General features: G+C 44.5%; 1 protein-coding gene across 1 annotated transcript in view; it reads left to right on the top strand.

Annotated features, from left to right (window-relative positions):
- Positions 1–1,726: 1,726 nt before the first annotated feature.
- The window catches only part of bcr (BCR activator of RhoGEF and GTPase), a 90,243-nt gene continuing 69,044 nt past the window's right edge, over positions 1,727–22,925 (top strand). The window contains exon 1 of the mRNA XM_069163269.1: positions 1,727–4,259. Coding sequence (XP_069019370.1) covers positions 2,633–4,259 — 1,627 coding nt within the window. The 5' untranslated portion in view covers positions 1,727–2,632. The remainder of the gene's footprint in view (positions 4,260–22,925) is intronic.

Below are 22,925 nucleotides of genomic sequence, written 5' to 3' on the forward strand. Positions count from 1 at the left end.
TCACACACCTCAGACACCATGATGACCAGCAGTATGTACCCTTGCACAGGCTAAAAGGGAGACGTTTTCACAGTAACAAGACCAAATACGTAAGGGTACACTTTAAAATAGGGTTGGGCTGGGAGCTCACAAGTCGTTCCTTTCGCCTCGCGCCCCCCCCCCCCCCCCCCCCCCCACACACACACACACATACATACATACATACACTTATACCTCTGTGTGCAGATGCTAAAATCAATATGACACTGTTCCAGTTTAGTGTGCAGGGAAGTAATGAAGAAACACCCTCGACGATCCCACTTGCATGATGAACTTATTTCCAACTTCCATGGTAGCTCGTCACATAGAGAATCTTGAAAACACTGGGTTGAATGGTCTTAGCTGTACATCAGTGTACAAAACATTCTTGCATGCGTTTCAGCTGTATGTAGGCTTTGTAATTTGTATTTATAGATTCTAATGTATAATACTCAAATGACATATTAAGATGGATATATGATAGATATTGGGAAATCACTGTTTTTATTGTATTGGTTTGGGTAATTTGCACAATATTTGACATGGAGACATGGCTCATTCTGAACTTGACTGTGCTCTAATTGAGTTCTTTTTTCTTCTTTTTTTTTAACTTTGATTTGTTTCCCCCCCTTAGTTAACTTCAACATGCAGATCACTGATCCATTTACTTTCTTGAATTAGTCCTTTGCAATGAGGACAACAGACTGACACGGATTCATCGGTAATCCTGCAATACAACAGTGTTCTGTTCTCTTATGGCCTCTGCATTATTATTATTATTATTATTATTATTATTATTACTATTATTACCATCATGTATCTTTATCAACTGCTGTAAAACTGTGATCTAATGTGAGGGGACCGCACAGTCTCCTCAGTGACACCTGGTCGAAGAACAATATTAACCATATGTAAAAAAAAAAAAAATTAAGAAAAAGACGACGATCATTATTGAAGACTAATAATGATTGTACATGCATTACTGAGGTTGTGGTTTCAGGTAAATAAAATACTAGAGTATTTGAATTGTGTCATTTTCTCTTCTTTTTTTTGTGCTACATTTTAGAGTAATGTAAATCGTGATCAGTTAGTTGGACAGTTTTACACATTTGAAGTTATTTATAGAATTGAAAACATTGTTTATCATCAGATTGACAGTCTAAGAAAAGAATACTATAAACTAAAATTTATAAAGTTTTTATACAAGCCACAAAGTGTGTCTGGGGGGGAAACAAAGGGCAAAATGCTAGAATGTGTACTGTATAACATTACTCCAGTGGGTGGCAGTGTTGGGTTAAATATGCCAACTGCACACGTACACCTGTTTGGTAGGTAGAGCTTATAAAAGGAATCCAGAAGCAGTAATGTGCAGAAATTCTCTGTTAATAATGATTAATTTCAGTTTTTTTTAAATGAATAATAAAAGAGAGAGAATATCGGGAGTAGTGGTAGCCGAGAGTTGATGCATTTGGGAGGGTTTGCTCAAATGTTTATCTTCAACGCGCCCCGGTAATATATAACAAGCTCTTATTGACTTATTTTGGGACTTGTGCAAAAGTTTGAACAGTTCAATTTGATTTCCGGAGAATAAACCGGGACCACAGATCAGGTGAAGCGGGGAGACTTGCATCCATGCTCTGTCTCTTTAACCAAGCCAGGCTCACTGTTACTCTGGTCCCTCCCATTCTTGCAGCCCCTCCAGTGTTGCTGGCCTGAGATGAGAGCGCACACAGCAGCACCATCACGGCCGAAGAAACGGGGAGAAATCTGGAAGGGAGCATTTAAGAAAAAAGAAAAAAAAACAAAAACAACCTCAACCTAGGTGCCGTGGGGGAGAAAAATGGGAAAACGAAACAAATCATTTACTTACCACTGGATCTCACGGTTCGATCCCGTTTTCTGAGAAACTCAGATGTTCTCTTCGCTCGCATTTTGCGCTTTTTATCCATTCTCCTTGAGCGCTGCTGGTCTGACGACGCTTGGTCCGGAGCAGCAGCAGCAGCAGCACCTGGGATTACAGTCATATGAATGGGCAAGAGTGAATGGACCAGCTATCACGGACAAACCTGGGGTGTTAGACACAGACAGTGAGTAAACCGAGCGGGATTAAAACACTTTCTTCTTTTCTCTCTCTTTCCCTGGGAACCAGACCGCCCGTGTCACCCCGCGAAGACATACTGTCATTGTGTCGAGAAGGATTTTTTTTTTATTTTTTTTTATTTTTTATAAGGACTCTTATTCTGAAATTGGCCTTTTCTGGAATAATGCGCGAGGAAGATGAGCTTCACTACAGCTTTTTATTGTTTTTTCTTGAATCGCACATTCCCCGTTTTTCCTCTGACTGAGGAGCCGGTTTCTCTTGTTCAGAATGGGATGTATTGTTGCGACTGCGCAACCCACGACAAGTGTCAGCAATTAGACTGTGTGCTTGTGAACGGGTTACCTAAAGGCCTGTTATAAACTGCTTTCTAACCGGTGTGGCCCATTGTTGTTGATAATAAGGAGTCTGAGGCGAACTGGACTAAAAAAAGGGACAAACTGTGCGTACTTGGCATTATCCCCCCCTCCCTGTGTGTGAACCAGGGTCGGTCACAGACATATATTTAGGCACAATATGGTGGAGCCAGTCGGATTCACTGAGGCTTGGAAGGCGCAGTTTCCCGAGTCAGAACCCCCCAAGATGGAGCTCCGGTCTGTCGGAGGCATTGAGCAGGAGCTGGAGAAGTGCAAGGCATCCATTAGACGCCTGGAGCAGGAGGTGAACAAGGAGCGTTTTCGCATGATCTACCTGCAGACCCTCCTGGCCAAAGAGAGGAAGAGCTACGACAAACAACGGTGGGGCTTCAGGAAGACGCCTCTGAATGAGGGGGTGGACCCTGCAGCCACACAAGGTGCAGAGTCCCAATCTCAGCAGCCCCACATGCAGGAGACTGGTGGAGTTGGAGTAGTTGTAGGTGGCGGAGGGTACGGTAGCAGTGGTGGCGTTGTTGGGGATAGAAGTCGTTTTCAGCCTCTTGCAGATGGAGGCGGCAGATCCAAACCCAGGCCTCCACCAGCCAGGAAGTCGGCCTCCCACGGCGACGGCCTGGAGTCAGCCTTTGAAGTACCTCAACAAGCCGAGTCGACGTCCTGCGACAACCTCGACGGCCTCTCTCCGTCCAAGCAGAGAGGCAGCGTCTCCATGTCGCCCCGCAGGCCCACCCTTCCGCCCCCAGACAAGGAGCTGCCCTCTGACCCCAAGGACAAGTTGGGGATGGGGCTTGGTGTGGCGGCACTTAGATCCAACTTTGAGCGCATCAAACGCGCCAACTCTCACTCTGCGGGCGACGTAGCTAAAGGCCAGGAGAAACAGCCGCTGCCGCCGCCGCCGCCGCCGTTCTACACCAACATGGAATTTCACCACGAGAGGGGTTTGGTCAGGGTCAACGACCGTGACGTCTCCGACAAGATCAGCACTCTGGGCAACCAGGCAATGCAGATGGAGCGGAAGAGGTCTCTGCACTCGCTCCCAGGTAATCTGGCTACGGTGGCGGGGGAGCTCCGTGCCAGGCCGGTGTATCGAGGACGGTCTACCGAGAGCACCTGCGGCTATGACGCGGAATACGAAGATGGAGAGCCCAACCAACGGCTTTCAGGGAGGGCCAATGGAGGCAAACCTCCACCCCCTCCCTGGCAGCCCTCTGAGTTCCAGGCCTACTCCAGTGTGTATGTTGGTGGGGTGATGATGGGTGAAGGCGGCAGTGGAGATGGAAGAGGAGGCGGTGGAAGTGGTAGTGGAGTCACAATGAGAGACCACGGAGGAGGTGATGACCACCTCCTGACCTGGCCACGCCGCTCCTACTCCCCGGGTAGCTTTGAGGACGTCGGTGGCGGTGGTGGCTACACGCCGGACTGCAGCTCCAATGAGAACCTGACGTCTAGCGAGGAGGACTTCTCCTCAGGCCAGTCGAGCCACGTCTCCCCGAGCCCCACCACGGCCTTCCGTCGCCCCTTCAGAGAGAAGAGCCGCTCACCGTCCCAGAACTCCCAGAACTCTCAGCACTCCTTCGACAGCAGCAGCCCCCCGACGCCGCAGTCCCAGAAGCGTCACCACCGGCAGCAGGGAGGCCACGTGGTCATGTCGGAGGCCACTATAGTGAGTGTTCGCAAGACCGGGCAAATATGGCCACCTGCTGCTCATCATGACCTCGTGCCCCACGGCAGAACATCCCATGACAACAGTTACCATGGAGACCACCTAGGTGAGTGGTGGACACTTTCTCTCATCTATAACGTGGCGGAGGGCAGCTGGGCCGAATTGCAAAAGATATTTTAGAGTCTGGCTGTTTGTGTGTGGAGGAAAGAGAAATGAATGAAAAACCGTGTGAATGTAGTGTAATTTAGTCATGCTTGAATTATGTTGGCATTTGTTCTTTTGCATTTTTGGACTCTTCTTCACATAATTTCTGTTCCCTCTTAAAAACCACAAAGCAGCCAAATACTCGAGTGATTGATATTGTGAGCGTGAGTGAGTGTGTGCACGCAAACACGCTGGACTGTGTGTCCTTTGGATGGCCTTGCGTGGGAGACCGATGAAAGATCCACCTCTGCTTATTCCTGGAATGTCAGGCGGGTGGGTGAACAATAAATGTGGTCAGCCTGGGTTGAAACTACAGGTCTAGCCTTTCTCAGACGACTCCTGCGGCTCTTAGGAAGGAATTTGAATCGCAGGTGTCTGTCTGCCTGCCTGCCTTTTTCTCTGCCTTTCTAAAACGCGACAGTAAAAGTCTCTTCCCTGAACCACTAGCTGAAACTCTTCACCAGCTTTTAGCACACACCAGAACAAAAGAAATCCACTCTGATCTTTTCAAGCAATTACCTGCAGTATACATAACGACTAAATTGCAGCCTTGGAGCCATTTGCACCTGTAATAGAGCAACAGCTAGCAGATAGATGTGCCGCCTGGAGCTAAAATCATGGGCATTAGCTATCAGGGCTTGCCAGGCTGAAGCACAACAACGGCGGAGTGTGTTTCCTTGAGAAAAGCACATTAGCAGTGCTTTGCTTCACTGTAATTGCTCGGTAAAGTTCCCTTGGTGGATGCTGTGCCAGGTCACAAGAAGTAAAACCAAATACTGCTCAGGTAGTTCAAATATTTGATATCATTTTTAGTCACGGACTGTTTTTCACCGAGGCGCGGTGAGCAGCACTCGTGCACATTTTGGTGTGTTGTCTCTCGAATGTTGTCTGCTATGGAAGTGAGTAGTGTTTTTCGCCTTTTAGCGCCCACTATACTGTAACAGACTTGGGACTGGCGCCCTGCTTGACCAGACTGGCAGCAGGGTGCTGGCATCGCACGCCTGCTCTGCTGCCAGGAGGAACTGGAATGAGGGGAGGAGGTAGTCAGATAGCGAGTGGGAAAGGAGAGAAATATGGAGAGTATTAGGTGGGGGGATGGGATGGGGAGCACTGGAAGATAAAGAAAGTATGAAAGCAGAGAAAGTTTCCAGCTGTTCCTGCACAAAGAAACGTGCATGCCGAATATGATTGATATTAAGCTGTTGCAGTTTGTGATTCAGTTCTGAGCAGATTACTGTCGTTCTTGGGAGCATTACTGTGTGGAACTTGATCCTGCTGCTCGTTGCCTAAATATCCTGAACGGTGAACAGGTCTCTGTGCATCTGTAATTCATTCATTTCAATCGTAGCTCTGACACATCTGCCCTGGTGGAATCGGCTGAAACGCTTTTCCAGACAGGATGCGATCGTCTGAGTACACGATCGCATCCTGTTTGGAAAACCATCTCTGAAATTAAAACTGCAAGCAGTGATGTACGGGCCCTCGCACTCCGGCGCGCCGCCTCCCCAAAGCCGTCTTTAAGGCCGTCTTGACCTTAAACATCAACTTCCTGCGTCACGGCGAGACATCCAACTTTGCCGCATCGTCACGGCGACGCCCATTGACAAAGTCGAACGAATGTCTCAATATATCATCAACTACATGTTCAGGTTATTGTGGCCCGACTTTAGGTTCATGGGATCAACCAGCTCGACGTAGAATGTGAAAGTATGAAAAGTGTCATTTCCGGTGGCCAACAGGGGGCGCTATGACTATGAGCGAATATTACCCCACAGGGGTCTTCAGGGCGGGGCTGTTATCATACCTGTGATGTTTGGAGAAGGTCGGTCCATGTACATAAGATTTAAAGCAACTCGTAAGTTTCATGGCGAGACGCTCAAAATGGCCGCCTCTCACGGGCACACGCATCGACGAAAGCGAATTATTTTGATAACTTTTAATCCCAAACATGTTTTCTATCCATAGAACCTAAATTCAAGTCGGTCCGACAAAATCCCTCGGACGAGTTCGACAAAGTACAACGTGTCAGAATCGCCCAAAATGGCGACTAAATTCAAAATGGTGGACTTCCTGTCCAGTCGCCGTAACGGTGCGATGTAACTTTTTCGTGCGTCGAGGTGTGATACACCTGTCCACCGGATTTGGTGAATTTAGGTAAATGTGGCCGCCGGGGCATCTCTGTAGGGGGCGCTCTCGAGCCGTTTGGCCACGCCCACTCGCGACTCCACCAGAATACGAAATGTTTCGCCGGGAGACGTACGCGTATCCACTTTCATGAGTTCTTGAATATGATAAAGCCTCCAAAAAAGAAAATCACTTTACGTAAGAAGAAGAACGTCTGACGACTAACGACCAACATCTTTACGAAAAACAACGGGGCTTTCGCACCGATGCTCGGCGCTCGGGCCCTAATAAAGAAAGTAAAAGACACCTTTCCCTTTTTTAATCATCATTCCCTCCCCTGATGGAGAGTAACGGGCGAATACTAGAAAGAATTTAGAGCAATGCTAAATTATTGGCTGAAACTGCAGTTAAGATTCTGCGTATTAAGCGGTGAAGCCAGATCATGAGTCTCCAGCAAATGGCTAGCTAATTCTCCAGCTGCTGTGTTTAGGATTATCACTGCACTGTCTGCCCTCTTTGTTTTAACATCTTTTCCACAACAATGAGCTCTGTGGGAAGTTAAGCGAGCTGGAAGAGCAGGGATGGAGATGGAGGATGGGATGTGTGTGTGTGTGTGTGTGTGTGTGTGTGTGTGTGTGTGTGTTGCAGACAGCGATGCATTTAGTGGGATAATCTGGACTTTGAGCATAACAAGTGAAATGTTGGTTAGACACCCTGCAGAGTGGTCCTGTTTTCTAGTTGGGGTTTAAGCCGAGAGCAGACAGGCATCATGTTGACAGCGAAGTGGTTGATAATAACAATGAGTGTTGCATTCTTTTTTTTCTTCTTTTTTTTTTTTTTTTTTGCCAAACACAATTAGAGAGACGATAGTAAAGGAAGAGGAGTCGAGAGTGCGGTTTTGGTGGGCGGCTGATGATAATAATGAAGAGTGGGATGGTGTTGAGGAAGACTGAGGGAGGCAGAGTGCAAGGCTGAGCTGTCGTTTCTCGCTTCATCGGTCCGGGATGCGGGGGCTGTGAAGAGGCACAGATGGGAAGAACTCTCCCGTTGTGTAACAGAAACGCACAGAAAGACACATGCAGGATGTTTACTCGTATACCTTGAGGCTGTTTTTTTTTTTGTTTTTTTGCCTTCGGCAGTAGGTGTACATGTACAGCATGTGTTCCCGACATCATTTTCAAACCGGCTCAAAGAAGACTTCTCTTCTCTTGTTTTGTTTTTGTTTTTATTTCAAGTGGAGGTCATTTTCAGGATGCAAAGTTATCCAAGAGACGAGCAGTTGTTTTTTTTGTGGCAGTGATAGAAAAACAGAAGGAGAAAAAAAAAAAATTCAAATGAAGATGTCGTCCTTGAGTGACGCTTGGCAAGTTAAAAGTAGAGGCAACACTAGAGGCGGGAGCTTTTCATTTTTGAACGGAACGGAACAAACATGAGCACAGCAGTGTTACTTCAAACATTTGATCATTCCTGCTGACTTAGAGAGGGCTGACAAATCTCTTTCACATTCCCGTGACTCAGTTTTTCACGAGAGAAAAAAAAAAAAAAAAAATCTCGTTAAATCTAGAGTACACAAAACTGTACTTTATGAAAAAATGTATAAAATGAAACCAACAAAATAGTAAAAAAAAAAAGGTTTCTTACACGCAGGCGGTAAGGAAAGGTAGAAAGCAATACGGGGTTTGTTTAAAGGTGAATGAAGATCGGATGGAGCTGATAGAGCTTCCACTACTTCCACTGGCGGGCCATTCATGAGGTCGGTTCATTGAAGAAAGGGAGCTTTCACTGCCTTCAGTCATAAAATGTGTGGCGACTGAAAACGGCAAGACTCTCCGTACGTTGTTTCCATAAATTCATCCGGAGGAAAATCTGCCTCTAAACCGGTGAATACCTGTGGGTTTGCGTCTCTGATGACGGGGATACCAAAAGCAGGACAGACCTGAGAGAGCGTCAATGGCTGTATTGTCCGCAGCCTCCGACTCCCTCCGCCGGGGCCTGTCAGCGACTCTATTTCTAGGCAGCTACAACCTCCTGCCCTCTGGTCTCAGGGATATTTATCAAGTCGTTATAGGTTGACTATGTAGCAACAGGTTGACTGGCGTGGAGTCTGTATGAGGTCAGTGCATTTACCCGCGCCGACAGAAAGGGGGAGACAAAAGTTCTGTGCTGCCATTTTACGTTTTTGTTGCCGTGCCAATATTTTCCGTTTGTTTGTTTGTCAGCAGGATTATGGGAAATCTACGGGGCCTGATTTTCATGAAATTCGTTCAAAGGGTGTAGCGTGGGCTAAGGAAGAGCCCATAAAATTCGGGGAGGGGGGGAAGGAGGGGGGGGTGCATGCGTTTCACGGCAAAATTTCACTTTCGAGATGGCGAGATGGGGCATTTGGCTTAGTAAATGCCACACATCTTAAAATCCAGTAGATGGCAGTAAAGTTCAATAGTGACGAAACACAGGCAATTTTAGAACCACAATGACTCCACGTCACGTATTTTGTCTCATTCTCTTTTGACATCGTTCCGATAGTTTCGGAAATATTTCCAGACAAAGCAAAGATACGATTTGATGATCGCTCTGAACTGCTAAACGACTATTAGGCGCCGCTAACATGTTTCTTCTGTCTGCACCGCGGCATCTAATCTCACAGCGCCACGCAGTTCCACCTGCAGCTTTTGGGCACATTCCCGCCCCCTTCTGATGGCAGTGATGCATTATGACCAGTCACTGCTAAAAAAAAAAAAAAAGAAAGGGGGAAATGAGGAAGGACGAGAGTCGCATACACAAATAGATTTTTTTTTTTAAATATTTGAATGACTATTTGAAAATCACTACCCATCCCCGATATCTTTATTATTATTATCTTTATTTATAATGGTGCAACTTGATTTAGCAAATAATTTGTTTGAAACTAGCAACCAGTTACCAGGAAACCTTTGGAATGTGTTTACAAGGACTAGTGCAACCCAGTCCTGTCTCCCGCTGAAATATTTTGCATATAATATATAATAACTACAGAAGTGTGAAAATACTTTTTAACCAGGCTCAGCCGAGTTTTAACCTGCATGTTGGTTTACCTGCAGATAGCCATATGAAACCTTACTGGGAAGTGTGTGCATCTGTCGTTGTATGTATTACCCTGGAGAGGACAAAGAAACAGTTCTCGGTAGGAAAACAGTTCAGCGTCCTCAAGGAACTTTTGGATTCATTTGGAGTCATTCTGTGTGTTTCTGGTATTTCTCAAAATTAATTTGTTGCTTAACATCATGACGTGAAACACGCTCACAATTTCCTCCTGGGATCATGTCGCGTACGTGCGTATGTTTTAACTATCTCTCAGTGGTTTTCTCAGAAAAACATAAATCCTGTGACAAGTGTTTGCGATCAGCGGACATGACAGTCTGCAGGGTGAGGCACCGCCTGGAAGGATCTGAGGCCGTATAAAGTCTACGTCTTCGTCTCTGAGCCTACGTGTGTTTGCGCAAGTCTGTCCTTTGCGTCATGCGGTTCAACATCTACGTCCACATGTGCGTGAGAGGGAGTGGACAGAACATGAGAAGGAATACTTCGCAGTTGTCCAGCGTGGCACAATGACCCCCTTTTCACACGGGGGTGGAGAGTGACTGTCGTTCTTAAAAAGGCTCGCTCAGTGTGTGCAGTCGAGTGAGCTTGGCGGAGAAAGCCTTGGGTTTCCTCCGCCGGCACGCAGCCACAGCACGCTCACAGTCAGGCCCTGAGTGGTGGAGGGAGAAGGAAAGAAGCATGGGAGGATCAGTGGAGGAGGTGGAGGGGACGGGAGGGGAGGTGGAGGGGAGGGGAGGGCTCGGCCTTTCTTGCCAGCTGGGTGCTCAACTCAGCTTCTCATTGGGGCTGGTGCAACCTGCTCGGACCAATTATGCAGCCACAAAACTGTCCCTTTGTTCCCTTCACCGGGAGCAGTTATGGAAGAAGACAAAAAAAAAAGTGCACTTGTTCACTCATTTTGGGATTTGCATTTGTATAAATGATGTACTTCATGCTCTTATCAAAAAATATTCAACTGGGTTCTATTATGAAAACAACCAAAATGTTTGAGTGGCATTTACTTTACATTTAACATGTTCATTGCCAAGAACATGTCGATTTGCATCACTGACCCTTTTATCTGTGTGTATGTGTGCTCTCAGCTCTTCAGTATAACAATTTAAACAACATAAAAAACAAATAATATACATAACAATTTGGTCAACACGTCTATAACATTATTAAACTACATGTTCATGTTAAAAAAAAAAAAAACTCTGGTAAGTAAGCAAAGGATCACGGCTGACTGATTCAGAGACAATTGTACTGTAAATGTAATGTGGATAAATGAAGTTTTTGCTCGTGATGTTCAGAACACGGTGTGAAATTTTGTCAAGGCGACGTTGGGTCCTGTGTTTCTGCAGTAGAGGTCCAGCCTGGCACCGAGGCTGGCGTGGCGTTGCTGGGTTGGCGGCGGACAGCAGGGTGGAGCAGCTCCAGCAGCTCCCCAATGAGAATTAAACTGCCTGGCTTGGTTTGTGGGGCTGGAGCAGCCGGTTTCAGACCTCCACTCGACCACAGACCTCTGCGTGTTTGTGTGTGTGTTTAATGTGCATGGAAACATTTTTAAGGATAGGTGTGTATGTGCGTGTGTGTGTGTGTGTGTGTGTGTGTGTGCGCGCGCGTGCGTCCACTGTTCATCAGTTTAGTGCTTGAGGAGAGGTTTTGGACTTTCAGGCTGACCTTCAGGTGAAGGAAGGCAGATTGGATGATCATAACTGGACACGGCAGACAAACACGCAAACGCGAACGCACATAAACACACACACAGTCCTCCAAAGAGTAATTACTCTTCCCTGGTTTTGTTTATTTCTTCTCCTTTTTTCTGTGTGCTTGTATATTTCCTATGCCAAGCATCCAACCACAATCTTTCCTCTGGTGACCGACAACGCTTGTAAAAAAAACAACAAAAAAAAAAAACCTTGGAAAATCCCTTTCACAAATTCTGGTGACTTGTGTCTCCATTTGTTACTGCCCTTCCTTTTGAACAGCAGCCATCTTGGCTCCCTCTAACATGGCCCGAGTTATCGCAGTCACTGAGCTTGTCATCTGGATCGGTCACACTGCAGGGAAACTGTGCTAGTTAGCCTCCGCTGCTAACCGCTTACCACAGGCCTTTGGCCTCGTACTAGTCGGGCCTGCTGCTGTGTGTTTTCTGGCTTTCTACGTATCCTAGGTCAGCTGCATGGGTTATTAATCACAGTCGGCCCATTAGGGACCGGGTTAAGGTTGGGGGCGGGATGGTTTGTGGTTTCTGCTTGAGACCACAAGACAATATGGCATCTATGAAGATTAATATCACGATGACCGACAAGGCCCCACAGAGGAGTGCAGAGCTGCATTCTGCTTTATTGGTCCGCACTTGCATTTTCATTCAATTCAATTCAGTTCGATATTATTTATATGGTGCCAAATTACAACACAGGTTACTTCCTCTGACAGAAGGAAGGAAAAACTCACTTTTAACAGGAAGAAACTTTTCGACAGAACCAGGCTCAGAGGTGGGCGGGGGTATCTGCCTCACCCGGTCGGGGTGAGGGGAGAGCAGAGAGAATAATATTTGTCAAATAATAGTTGAATAGTTCCACGTGAATATAGCATAGTATTTTTGCCTGAAATTCCCATCCCTTGTACATCCAGCGATTTTTGTCAACCGCTTAGATTCAGAAAGGTGAGTTAAAAATGTAATTGTTTTTTAAAATTTTAAACATAATGATTGACAGGAGCCTGTGGTCTGGTGGCACACATGTCACATACGTGTATTACTGAAAGCTTATTGATGATCTTTTTGTGGATTAAAGGACAACAGAAACCTGTCTAGTCATGCAAACATGTAAACCTTAATCTCCACTCTTTAGTCTGGGAATTAGAAACTGGTTAACAATCAGATTATCATTATATCCCCCCCTCCCCCCCTCATGTAACACAGCTCACACCACTCATTACAGCACTAATGCATCATGCCCTATATATTACGTTTAGGATTATCAACGCTCACAAACCAGCGCACGTTTAACAGCTACACCGAAATGTTTCCACACTCAATCATAATCAATTGTGTTCGGTGGTGTTTAAGCATTTAGACTGGTCGCACCTGCACTACAATGTGTACACATTCCAGTTGTTTAACATGTACTGCATTAAACGAGAGGGTTTCTTTTATTTATTGGGAGCATTTTCTCTTTCATTTCCCATCTCATTCCTTCCCTAAACTCTTCTCTTTTCCCTGCCACATCTCTACCGTTGGCCATTTTACTGCCTGTCTTCATCTCCTCTCCAGCAATGCTTCACCCAAACAGCTGCTTCTAGTTTCCTTTGCTTGGAGCCAATTAGAGATGCATCACCTTTCAGTCTTTGTTTCCGCCGGTGTTCCACCAAGCAAGGGGGGAAAGCGGAGAGAGATCAAAGTCTCCACCAACCCCCTGCAGGACCAAGCAGCCCTCTCTTTGTACCTGCCGAATAGAGGTTTACCTGCCGAATCTCTGTAAGACAACACAATCAATGCCAACAGTCAGCAGCAGGCGTCCTCGTTAGAGAGCAGTACAGACTGTCGAGGCTATTCCCCCGCGCCTGACCGGCTGATTCTATCAGAATCACAGTCTTTTTGTTTTCTGTCTCTTCCTCCAACTATTTCTCTGCGTCTACGTATCCGTGTTTCACACTGTCTGTTTGCCAATGCTCTCCCAGCACACATACCTTCAGCCTATGGAGCTGTAGCGCAGACAAACCGTTAAAGGCTTTTAATTTTTTGGGAAAATGGGTTTAGTTCACTTTCATCGAGTAAACCACAGCTTACTCTCGGTCCTCAGGAGGGTTGAGAGGGTTAAGCTACACACATGATGTAATATTCCCCATCCTTCTTCAATGTCCTTGAAACCCAACTGTCTTTTGTCAAGCTTTGCACAACATAAGAATCCCCTCTTTTCCAGGGGCTTCGAAGTAAACATCTTTAAAAGCGTGATCATCGTGCACCATTTTCGTTGTCTCCTAGCTCGTTCGTGAACTTCCTCATTTGGATGGCTCTTGAAAGTCTGAACAAATCAAAGCATCAGCTCATTAAATAACTTGTAATCCACGGTGAGGGCTACTTCTTTTTTCTTGTGCTCGAAGAGAACCACAGGGAGTCATCAGTGGACTCCTGCAGGGACAGAAAAACGCCTGAAGTTGTTGCCATCGCGAAGCTCAAAGGCTGGAGAAGAGAGAGAGGAAGTGTTTTAGACATTATTAGCTTCTATTAGCTGGAGATGACGATGAGCTACAGCCTTCGTCCTGTCTTCCCCTCTGCCAGACAGGACACACACAGGCGCCTGCTCTCTCAGACTTTGTTTGTGTGATTCGGAGATTGGAGACATGTTGCTTGGACGATGGTCTGTTTTCAGCAGCCTTTAATCTGAATCCAACACAGACTTGCAGCCCGATTTAACATGTAACAACAACCTGAAAATAACACGAGTGCTAAATGACGTTAAATCCCTGAAGCTCTTTTCTCTTCTCATTCACCTTCTTCATCCTCTGCTTCATCACCTCGGGCCTTTTCCATCTCTCCTCCCTCTTTATCTGAGCACCATTCAGACTGATGCTTCTGCTGCTTTCTTTCTGCCCCCGGCCAATTCCCATCTTTGAATACCGTACCGTACCGTACAATATCATACCATACCATACCATACCATACCATACCATACTAACGATGCGAATATAGACTGTATATAAAAGTCAACGTAGCTTCCAGATCTGAAAAATGAGGCAGATGCGAAAGTCCCTTAAACTGCAGTTCCACTAAGGGCCACCAGGTGTTGGCTCCAAAAAGGCTCTCACTTCATAGACTCCCATTGAATTTGTCACATGAAATACCAAGTCAATACATTTTTTCTACAAGTCACTATGGTGTCATTCGCTTAAGTCACTCCTTCCTACTAGTGTTCTGGTGGCCCATCTGAAACTAATTCCACAAGTAACTAGATATTAGATATAGTGTCCTTGGGCTCCCAATCAGGTTGAGTCAGATCCGTTGCTTGTTCACTCCCCAGCTCGTCCAAATATGGTCACTTTTGGCTCCAAAATAGCAAGAATGGCGACGGTTTAAAGCGGAACTTAGGGCTTCACAGCACATTGGTTCAAAACTCAATGGTTGACGTCACTGCTGGTTGCCGCTTGGATATGATATGAATAAGTAAGTGTAGCTGGTAGATCCACACTACTGAAAACTGACAGGATGAGCTCAGCTTTGTGGAGCAGCTGACTCATAATCATAGAGTGCTGTTTCTTTCTCTACAAAGGGATCTTCGGTAAAGTATAGACACCGCCTCGCACAGAGCATTTAACAGATCAACAGCCACAAGTTTCATTTTTGCCTTTTGGCATTTTATGTGTATCATTAACACTAAACATCTAAAGATGATTGATTCGGCTGACCACAACGTTTGTTTGGTTAACTGGCAACAGAGACGATCTGCACCGACTAAAATTAAGAAGCCTGCGTCATGATTTTGCAGAAAGCTGTAGAAGATAAGAAGATACAAAAAAATTGCACAAGGAATTCCTTAAACTTGAGTAACTCCAGGTGTTTTAATGAACCTGAAAGTGGATCTAAAAGGGAACCAGCTATCCTCACTCAGCCCCCGACCCGACCTTGGACACACGCATACAACAAAACAAAGAACTCATTACAGCCGGACAGTTCTTCTACCTGCACTAGTCGGCCTCCTTGGAGCCTGTCAACTCCCTCCCTTTGTTTCTTTCTCTCTCTGTGTGTGTGTGTGTGTGTGTGTGTGTGTGTGTGTGTGTGTGTGTGTGTGTGTCCATCTTTTCCCCCACCCTCAGGCTCTATTGGACTGTATTTGCACTGCGCAGCTGGATGGGTGTGCTCAATAAATGGCGGTTGTTAAGGGCCGCTCATGCTATTAGAGGTGTAGTTGGGGGAATGTGTGGTTTTCGATTTCGGGGTGACAACCTGCTTTGAGGGTAGAAGACGTAGTGAGTTTGCAACATGAGGAAGCCATGCTATAAAAACACCACGTTATCCCGCTAATGAGTGAAGTGGTACTGGCTGTTGATCAGCTGGATGGTTCTGTCTGGTGATTGCTGGGAGTAGACCAGAGGAAACAACATACGTTTCTTTTAACGGGGTAGCAACATACTTGGACTTTGGACATATTTATCCACTTTCTTTTCTTTTTCAAAATAAAAGTATGCAGGACTAGAAGATGTGTTGTCCTGCATACAGAAACACAAAAAGGATGTTTAAATGAAGGCAATGGCAAGAATATTTGCAGTGTGATCTACACCAGGGCCCGGGATAGATGTATTTAAGTGTACACCATTCCTGCGCTCCAAATTGCATACTATTTCTTTTTTACTTTTGTACATACTGCTGCTATCCTTAAAAAATGATTTCCTGTTGCATTTAGTATGTATACAATTAAGACGTACTACTTCATCATAAAAATAGCATGGCAGTGTGGGTATTGGAACGCAGGGTCTGTTTTTTGAAAATGATTAGTTTGCATTTCAATGCCAATGCCAGATGTATTCAAGAGAAAACCAAATTAAAAGGTGACAATCAGCAACAGTCCAACATTGATGCTGTCTGGCACACAGACGGAGAAACAGGAAGAAATCTCTCACTGTGCTGTGGATAAATTTCGAGCAAGAGCAGAATCTGTGTGGTTTGAAAAGGCATTTGTTAAATGTCCAAAAAGCATGGGGGGGGGGGGGGGGGACAAAACATTTTACCAAATGCGAGGAGAAGTTTAGATTTCCATCATGCTTTCTTTGACTCTGGCTCCCTTTTATTGTCTGTTATTTGTTGAGCCGCTAGTTGCAGAGGGACTGGATAACTGTAGGCTCCTGGGGAAGATCAGATTTCATGTTGCGACCCCCCCCCCCCCTCCGCACCCCACCCTTCCTCCCTCCCCTCCCCCTCCATCTCTTCCCTGAATGCCCTTCGGTAACATCCCTCCTGTGAAATCTCTTTTATGTCACTTAATATCCCGTTCTCTGTCCCCCTGACCATTTCTCTCTCTCTGCCTCTGCCTCCCTCATTCAGTGCTGTTCAGCCTGAAGCGCACTAGACAGTATAAAGGATGATTTTAAGCCCAATTTGGCCACGACAACTGATTTTGAAGTCGGTGGAGAGACGCCGCTTGTCTGGAAAAAAAAAATACAGGACACATCACCATGGATCAGCAAACGTCATCTGCAGGATTTTAATTTGTTGTCTCCGTCACATCAGATGTGTCTTGTATAACAGCTGGATCAATCTGACTGTGATCCTGGTCAGGTTAACAGAAATATGAATGGAAATCATTTATCTGCTAAAAATCTGTCATTAAATGTGCGAGTCTTTTCACAGTCAGTCAGAATTTAAAAAGCCTTTTATCGACAGTTGCATTGTCTCTCTCCGTCTTTCTATGCCGGTCTATTGTTAGTCCTCTTTTTCCTCTTGACAGCCGGCAGAATCTGAGCCAGCAGCTCTCCATCCTTATTCCCCTCCTACGTACCTATGCGGGAGCAAAAATGGAGACGAGAAATCCAACTCTTCTGCTTTTCCAGCTCAACCTCTGCCCCTAGCAAATCACTGAAAACAAAAGTTTTCAATGTTGCAGAGATGTCTTAATAAGCACTCTTGATAGTTTCTCTCAGAGCAATTTTCAGGTTAGGCTTGAAACATGGGAGTCTTCAACAGAAACCTTGTGCAAATAAACCTGACTGCGGGATAACAAGGCCATACTGAAGGCGTGGGATGGTTACGCTGTGCTGATACTTTGTCAAAAAAGGGAGAAGAGCCGGAGGGGCGATTTGGATACTACACAAGTACATGTTTGTGTTATTAAGACATCAAAAATGAGACCAGCAGCAGAAAAACTTCATCTAATATCGGCCATACTGACTGTGTTTCCCTCCATTAACAGAACAAAACGGAGTGACAGCTGTAGTTAAATGTACGAGGAAGCGAGAATGAAGAGATTCTGCATGTGTTGCTTTGTTGTGGGATTTAGCGCTTCCTCTGTAGCGTCCACATGGCGTCCACATGGTCAAAACAATCATTTCACTAAGCTTTTTATTTATGTTTTCAGCCCTTTTTGTTCTCTCCTTCTTTGCCAGCTCTCTCTTTCCTTTTTCCTCTCTCCGAATGCTCCAGTTTTACATATTATCCTGTGTCATTGTCGCTGCAGCTCTCTCTCATTTGGCCCACTTTATAGACCTATAAATGGCAGAGTGTGCTCAGGGCAAAGTGGCTATGATTGGCTTGGAATGACTTCTCAAGAAGTATTTTCTCTGTTGAATCTGCGCGGCGGACATATTGTAGATTTCAAATTTGAACTATGAGTGTGCCTTTGTCTGACGTTAAACATTAACCGTGAGATTGTAGCTGTATATTGTTCACATTCCCCGCAAAGTAAACATGTCTAATTATTTTTGTTCTACTGTATATGGTTTTTTTTTTCCTGATTCCCCAAATGGACACACAAAAATACAAAAACAGATATTGAGGAACAAACTCTATCTACACTTGTGGAGCTGCTTACCCACTAATCGACTGTTGAATTCTGATAAAAGGGTGTGTTTGCTCTCGTGTGTGCACCACTGTGCCTCCCTCATCCTGTCTGTCATCCATTATTGATGCTAGAGCCCACTTGTTGCAAAACTATTATATCATATTACCCATTCCCCACCCTTTAGCTACTATGTAAAGATATCCTCATTCACACAAATAAAAACTCTCGCACAAACTTGTTAATGTCTGCACACTTACACAAGTCCTAATCAAAATCGACAATGTAATGAAAATGTAGAAATGTCGACGTCCTTGAGAGCTTTTTTTCTGACAGTCAGAAAGAGCTAAAGTTATTAATTTAAGTGTTATATATGACAAAGAAAAGCACCGAGTAGTCATCACATTTTAAAAGCAGAAAAAGATTCGGCCTTTTAACGTAAAAAAAAAAAAATCCCTTAAAGATTTAGAATAATTTCCTGTAAATCACTTAATCAACTAATCGTTGCCACTCTTAACATGTACACACAGTAAGTTGTGTTGGATTTCGCACGTATCCGAAAGTCGTCCCAAAGAAGATTTTGACCTCCTAACTCAGTAACTTTTACACTGAATGTCGTCATCTCATGGACAAGAAAATCTCAACTCTTAGATCTGCTGACATTGTTAAAGATGAAGGATTCATGATGTTCATCTTATTCAAGGAACTACAGATGATTTAAATTCAGTCTGTGTTGCCAATTAGTTTTTTTTTCCTAAAGTGTGAAGTTGGTTTCATCGCAGTGTGACCGTCCACCTTTGAGTTTGGGTCAGAAGCTACAACAGGACACTCAAGTCAACTTGAAAAACAAAATTTAATTCCAATGCAATATTTGTTTTTCTGGTCATTACAGTTTTTTTTAAACCTGTTTGTTCAATCTGCATCTTTACCTCTGCACTTGTACAAAGGAAAATACAACACTAGTCTTTAACTAACGCTCAGTAGGGAGCTAAATTGTGCACGGCCTGAAGGAAACCAAACAAAAACTCTTACCTCCACAATTAATTGGGGCCCTCGCACCGATGGTGCGAAAGCCCTATTGTTTTTCAAGGATTTATTATTCCGCATTATTATTATTCTACATAAACAACTGCATTTTTGGAATTCTTTATCATATTCAAAAACTCATGAAAGTTGGTACGCCCGTCTCTCCTGGCAAAAATTTGGTATTTTAGTGGAGTCGTGAGTGGGCGTGGCCAAATGGCTTGCTAGCGCCCCCTAAACAGATACCCCGGTGGCTACATTTACCTACATGCATGAAATTCGGTGGACATGTGTATCACACCAAGATGTGCAAAAAAATTCCAATGCACCATTACGTCAACTCAACAGGAAGTCCACCATTTTAAATTTAGTCGCCATTTTTGGCGATTCACACGTTGTTTTTTAACAAACTCTTCCTACAGATTTTGTTGGACCGACTTGAAATTTAGTCTGTGCACTCTTAACATGTTTGGAATTAAAAGTTATCAAAAGAATTTGACGATCGGTGTGCCTGTGGTGTGGCGGCCAAAAAGTGACCCAAAAGTCATACTGTAACATGTTGTCCAAAAAGTGACCCCAAAAAACACTTTTGGGTCACTTTCTGCTATAGTATGACTTTTTTTTTTTCATAATTTGGACGACATGCTGTAGTATGATTTTTTTGAATTTTTTTAAATCATGACAAAGGGGGGAGGCTCAAACCCCAAACCTTTTGGCTGAGAGGCAACAGTGCTAACCACTGCACCACCAATCTGCCCAGGAAATGGTCTCCATTGTGACAAATCTTTGGCTCACTGCAACATATAACAACATAATCCGGCTATTTTCAACAGTTGTTTTGAATTACTAAAAGTGTTAGTGTAGCTTCCTGCAAATGTCTCACAATACAAGCCTTTTAAGAAATTAAGGGTGAAATGCTATAGGGTTTTTACTTTGAAACAAGCAATACAACTAATACAGTGACTTTAACAAGGCAAACAGTAGCGGTTCAAAACGAGGCTTTGAGTTGCCGTCATGAATCAATCAATACACCTTAAATGTCAATATGACAACCTGGACCATTCCATTTGCTTTTATTGGCTTTCTTGTATGACATACATTTTAGAGATGATTGGATCTTCAAGCACTTGGAAAAATGTAAATGAATTTTAACCTGATCAAAAGAACTGTGAATATTATATTTCCACACTTGGAGAAAAAAGAATGGCGCAGTGCCTTTTCTGGTGCACTCCGGCAGCATGACACCTGTGTTTACCACTAAAGATCAAATATAACTGTAGCAGGTGAGCTATGTTTTCAAACCACTACAGATGCTTGAAATAAAAATCCTGATAGATCTGCCATGAGTTACATAATCACTAATAGAAACAGCCATGGACTGGATTGACTATAACATTGAAAAGCCTCCACACAGTGGGCTCAGTGTTTAGTTTCTTTCTGATTCTGGTTGTAATCTGTCAACACTGTTGTAGCTCACAACTCAGCCCCCATCAAACACTCACTTACAAGAAGCGTCCAGCAGCAGCAGATAATGAACAGTATACGCAGCAGCGTAAACAGCACTACAGCAGGCGAGGCTATACAGTACGCTCAGTAACATGGTTCAGTCTGTCAGAAAAAATTTAGGTTAATCAACTATCATGTGAAACAGATTCAAATATGTCACCGGCTGCAAGCTTGAAGGAGTCTATTTTGTACATTTGCCTCTCTACAAACTGGGATAAAAATAATTCCACATCAGTTCAGTACAATGCTGTGTTGCTTTTGTCAAGTTGACTGTTTTTTGTTTTTTTTATTGTGTCTTGATTTAGTTTTTTTAGGTCAAGAGATACACAAGTTTCTGCTTGAACGTGTGTAAATAGGATTAAAAAGATTTAAATAGGTTCTTGGATTCAGTTTGGACGCCCTTAGTGAGAGAACGGTTTCTGGTTCTACAGCAGCAATGTAGTCGCTGTTTGAATGGCCTGCGAGAGATGGAGAGCAGCCGCAATGTCGTCATAAATGATTGACTTGATGTTGTCCTCCAAACCCCCTCTCTGCAGTAGATTGGACGATCGCCAGAGGACAAGGTGTCTCAAGGAATCCCTGTGTCACCAGAGAGGACTTGGCTGTAGCGCACACACACACACACACACACACACACACACACACACACACACACACACACACAGCACAGCACAGCACAGCACAGAAATCTTCAAACCCAGTCGTATTTACTGTAGACACACACTGCCTCCTGATGAAGGCCTTGTCATGGGATTTTTACCCAAATGGAAATAAGACATTGCTGTCTAGTTGCGCACCATCATAGTGCAAAGACACTTAATGCAAACAACACGTCTGCCTCTCAGTGGAGTCGATGCTCTTTAAAAGCTCCCTCTCATGTGTATTGTGTTTTTGCCCACAGTGGGATGTCACTCCCTGCTGTTGATGTGTAGGCACAACTACTGTATGTGTGTGTGTGTGTGTGTGTGTGTGTGTGTGTGTGTGTGTGTGTGTGTGTGTGTGTGTGTGTGTGTGTGTCTGCGTGCTTTTGGCAGTTTGCCTTGAGAGTGACTTTGTATTAGAAACTGAAAATGATGGTGCCCGCAGTCTGCTCTGCGGGCCAGAGCAAAGTGGAATAATTTTATTAGCGTTACACCCCGCCAAGAGATATTCATAGCTCTATTGATTACTGGACTGAATCCATAGTGAGGGCGCCCATCAGAAGACCTTTGTAAATCTCTCCGTAGAGGATGGCTGAGCCCTTGTCTGACTGTCCACTTAATCTATGGCGGTTGGGGAGCCATGTTGTCCTTTACGTTCACCTTGCTGAAGTCTTTCCTCACAGCTACATTACTGCAGATCAGCAGCTGAACAAAACCAGTGAATATCTAGCAATAATCAGAGCTCAAAATTATGTTACTGTGCGCAATACTGCAATAATTACATTGAGCTAAAGCTATCATCTAATTAGATGCTTTGTCAAAGCCCATGAAAAAGCATCCTGCTACCTGCCATCTTTGCTCTGTTTTCTGAAGTGAGAAGGCTTCCGGAAAGCCAAACAGATCGTTTAACTGTGTGAGGACACATATAGTGCTCAACACAGTGGAAAGCTTCCAGTGCTTTACGCCAATTACAATTAGCTGTAATGAATTGAGTTAGCCTGCCAAGGTAGCGTCGGCTTCAGCGAGAAGTCGAACACAGACAGACAAAGATTCATCTCCGGCATCTCGCTTCAAGGCCTCTGTTGTTGTTTCAGTGAGGGAAACAGATGTGTGTGTGTGTGTGTGTGTGTGTGTGTGTGTGTGTGTGTGTGTGTGTGTGTGTGTGTGTGTGTGTGTGTGTGTGTGTGTGTGTGTGTGTGTGTGTGTTTTTGTTTCAACGACACTGCGACCATCCAAAAGCTGCAGGAGACACGACTGAGTCTGTAAACATCTCATTCACTCTGTAAAAACAGGAGCCTTGTGACTGATAATTGTATAATTGTCACTCACAGCTGCCACTCGCAGCTTCACCGTTACTGTGGTTACTTACTGTAATGTACAAAAACACACTGCGGTCTCAAACTGCCCTCTCGTTCCTTAAAGTCTCAGTGAAACAGCAGTCTTTACCTCCTGCAATTTGACCTATTTCTGAATAAGAAAATATGTGAGCAGGGCGTAATTGCGAGAGAGATTTAAACGTTAGATCAAGTAAATTGTTGTTGGTCTCAAACAAACAAGCCTAGCAAATACAGTTTGTGTTGTAGGAGAGACAGCTTAATCTCTGAAACAAATAAGTCTTCTCTGGTTTATCAGGGGGAAAAGCCTTTGTAAGGTCTGATTAGCATCTATCAGGCTCCGGTCGATACTGTTTGCGATGCTGTCAATTGGCCTGTTAGTCAGTCT

Source organism: Embiotoca jacksoni, unplaced genomic scaffold (genome assembly GCF_022577435.1).
Source record: "Embiotoca jacksoni isolate LCO1_2020_lvr unplaced genomic scaffold, fEmbJac1.0.p SCAF_10, whole genome shotgun sequence".
NCBI classification, from domain to species: Eukaryota; Metazoa; Chordata; class Actinopteri; family Embiotocidae; genus Embiotoca; species Embiotoca jacksoni.